The sequence below is a fragment of the Monopterus albus genome, unplaced genomic scaffold, assembly GCF_001952655.1.
Source record: "Monopterus albus unplaced genomic scaffold, M_albus_1.0 scaffold8.1, whole genome shotgun sequence".
NCBI lineage: Eukaryota > Metazoa > Chordata > Actinopteri > Synbranchiformes > Synbranchidae > Monopterus > Monopterus albus.
In genome coordinates this window covers 86,373-89,717 of record NW_018127888.1, presented here as the reverse complement: position 1 = coordinate 89,717, position 3,345 = coordinate 86,373, and the positions used below count along the sequence as shown (strand labels likewise).

Below are 3,345 nucleotides of genomic sequence, written 5' to 3'. Positions count from 1 at the left end.
GGGCTTTTGAACTGCTCTTAGTCTGACCCGTCACCCAGGACCTGTTTGCCTTGGGAGACCCTACCAGGGACATATAGCCCCCGACAACATAGCTCCTAGGATCACTCGGGTACTCAAACCCCTCCACCACAATAAGGTGGCGGTTCAATTTTATGCTAAAATAAGTTAATTGACTGCTGATGGACCTCTCATCATACAGAAAGTTTTGTTGATAGAAGGAAGCAGTTTTCAAAAATGTTGAACTATTCCTTTAAATTAAACTAACTCATGCCTCACATCATCCACACACTGTGCATCTGTGCACACTGATTAGATGCTAAATACAGAGAGTAGGCTTGAATTGACAATGTTTCTCACATAAGATAAAACAGCACAGACAAGTGGTGTCATCTATTACATGCAAGTGAGACAAGCTGTAATCACTATAATCAGTGTGCTGACATTCAACACTGTCTTAGACAGTTCTTTGTAATAACAAATGATTTTATCCATGAAGCTGTGACACTGTCAACAACTTCACACTCCCTTTAAGTGTTCCTAGTTTTTTCTGCTCTACTTCTAGCTACAAATTTAAGTCCCTTTTCTCTTATAAAAACAAGCTCACTCTGATGTGAAGAAAAGAAAAAGTAGGACATATTTTTCCAGACTGAGAGTTGTACTCACTGTCTCTAGTTCTTCCAGAGCTTCAGTTTCTCCTGTGGTACTGCTGAAGCTACTGGTGCTGGATGAAGAACGAGATATGTTTGGTCTGCTGCTGCTGCACTCTTTTGTCTTGATAAATGGCCTATTGGGGGAAAAAACCCAAAGATAATCAGTGGCTGAGAATCAGATGCTCCGTACTGTAGGAAACTCTGGCAGAGGATCTAGGGAGGAAACCAGGGCTTACAAAAGATAAATTATAAAATGTTTTTGGATTTTATGCCTGTATTTTCCCCTTTTCAGACCAGTTACAAAACTTTACTCAGATTGCCTTCAGCCATGATCTCCAGGAACTACAACTGGCTTTACCTCTCTTTGTTGGGGCAGATCTCAGGGGAGCTAGGATTGGATAGTGTCTCTGATCTGATGTCTTGGGACAGCGGGCAGATCTCTGCAGGCTTTTGGTCACTGTAGACAAAACACATCATCAGGGACAGCACATAAAAATATGAAAACATAGACAAGGATTTAGTCACCAACCCGCGGGTGTGTTTATCGGATGGGGTTTCTGTGCTGGAGTGAAGACGAGGGAAGAGGCCTGAGCGTCGTTTCACTGGGCTCTTCAGAGGAGACTTGGCTGACAACACAGGAGGCTGAAGATTACAGAATTAGGATCATCAGCTTTTTTTTTTTTTTTAAATGTGTGACAAACTAAAGGTAAAATACATGAAATAATGGTTCCTAAATCTACTTCAGATTAGTAAAGAATGTCAAGTTGCATGACTTTATACAGCAGTTTGTCCTTCTCTTCATCCTTGCTGGACATCTGTCTTTCCTATTCCTTTCACTCCATTATATCCTTTTACTCACAGTGAAGGTGCTCTTTGTGCATTCACCGGTGGTCTGTGGCAGTCCTCCTCCACTCATGCTGGCTGGTACCCCGCCCCCCACCCCAGGGCTCCTGTGACGGTGAGGCCCCACCATGGTCTCCATGGAGTGGCTCCTTACACGCATGGCTCTCTGGAGGACGGACGGGAAACGGAGTGAGTGGATGAGGCAGAGGAGACAGAGGAAAGAAAGGAAAAGATGGTGGCAGGAAAACCATATTTGGATGGACAGAAAGGCTGCATGGAAAGCAACATAAGTAAGAAGGGTGGGGAAAATACAGAACTGGAAGTTTTATTGCTTTTCTAGGATGCCTTGTGTTCTTGTATGAATTAAATAGGATGCTATTGCAGAATAAAACCACCAGAGGGCGCAGCTCTCCAAGGAAGAAGTCAAGCGAGTCAGGGTGGATGGATGAACACAAATCCTCCGTATTTTAATGACTTTATGTAGTTTGGTTAATTGATAGTAAGAATCACAGGCTTATTTCATGGGCCTATAATATATTCTAGACAGTAACATTCAAATTCTAAAATAATTTTTTATTCATCTACTGCAGATATGCTCATTTTCTTTAAAAGCATAAAACAACAACATGCAAAATGATTTTTTTTTTATTATCATGTGGGAATCTTTTGTTGAATTTACAGTTGTGCAGACAGGTAATACATAGTAACTGCAAAGACAGCGATGAGAACAGCACCCACTGGGACTGACTGCAGAAAGTGCGAAATAGCTGTCCATAATACCTGTGAAGAGTGAGACAACGAAACTGTCACATTAGTCACACATGTACAGTACCTCCACACACACACCCTGATGGAAATACACATACATTGTAATGGTCCTGTTAATATCAATTAGCCTTTGACTGGACAACAAAGTGTGAAGGGAAAGTAAGAGTGAGAAAAAAAGATGTATGGCAAATGAGAGATAATGGGAGAAAAAAAAAAGATTTTACAAGATGACAGAAAGGGACTGTGTCATCTATTATCGTACATATATGAGCACAGCAGTGTTTGCATTCATTTTCACACACGCCTTCACACCCATACACTTGAAGTACGAGGTCAAAATCTTCAAGCACAGAGAAAAGCTGAAGCAACACTGACACTTAACACCTTTAATCATCCTGCAGACCTGTGACATTTAGTTGGCCTACAGTGAGCAAACTTCACACCCTTCTGCTATAACAGTAATTGGAATCAAAAACAGAATCATTAAATAAATGTCAGAGCTGAAAGATTACATGGTGTCACTAATGCTTTTGTCCAGATTCATGTTCACCTTGAAGGACTCTAGCAGACCACCATGACCCCCGTTCTCCAGCTTGTCCTCCTCTCCTATCTGGCCCAGGCCCAGCATGGCTTGACTCTGTCTGTGCAGCTCGTCATGGAGGTTGTCCAGCAGCGCAGCTCTCGTTCGCCCCTGGAATTAATTCACAGTCATAAAAACACATGAAGGATGGTGTGTATGGGATAAAGCTAAGAAAAAAAAAATCGAGGTCCACCAGTTACCTACAGAAATGATTTTAAAGTGCTTCTGCTAGTTTATAAATCATTCAGTTGTATGGGGCCAAAATACGGAAAGTATTCAGACCTCCTTAAATTTTTCACTCTTTGTTATATTGCAGCCATATGCTAAAATCATTTAAGTTCATTTTTTTCCTCATTAATGTACACACAGCACCCCATATTGACAGAAAAACACAGACTTTTTGACATTTTTGCAGATTTATTAAAAAAGAAAAACTGAAATATCACATGGTCATAAGTATTCAGACCCTTTGCTGTGACACTCATATATTTAACTTAGGTGCTG

The 3,345-nt window shown here is 41.1% G+C and overlaps 1 protein-coding gene across 13 annotated transcripts in view; it reads right to left on the bottom strand.

Moving 5' to 3' along the window:
* The window catches only part of rap1gap2a (RAP1 GTPase activating protein 2a), a 77,924-nt gene that overhangs the window by 5,237 nt on the left and 69,342 nt on the right, over window positions 1–3,345 (bottom strand). For all 13 annotated transcript variants that reach the window (XM_020587048.1, XM_020587056.1, XM_020587083.1 and 10 more), the window contains 5 exons: window positions 2,812–2,952; window positions 1,510–1,659; window positions 1,180–1,292; window positions 1,009–1,107; window positions 664–784 (listed from right to left, as the gene is read on the bottom strand). In XM_020587048.1, the coding sequence (XP_020442704.1) occupies window positions 664–784; window positions 1,009–1,107; window positions 1,180–1,292; window positions 1,510–1,659; window positions 2,812–2,952 (624 nt within the window). The remainder of the gene's footprint in view (window positions 1–663; window positions 785–1,008; window positions 1,108–1,179; window positions 1,293–1,509; window positions 1,660–2,811; window positions 2,953–3,345) is intronic.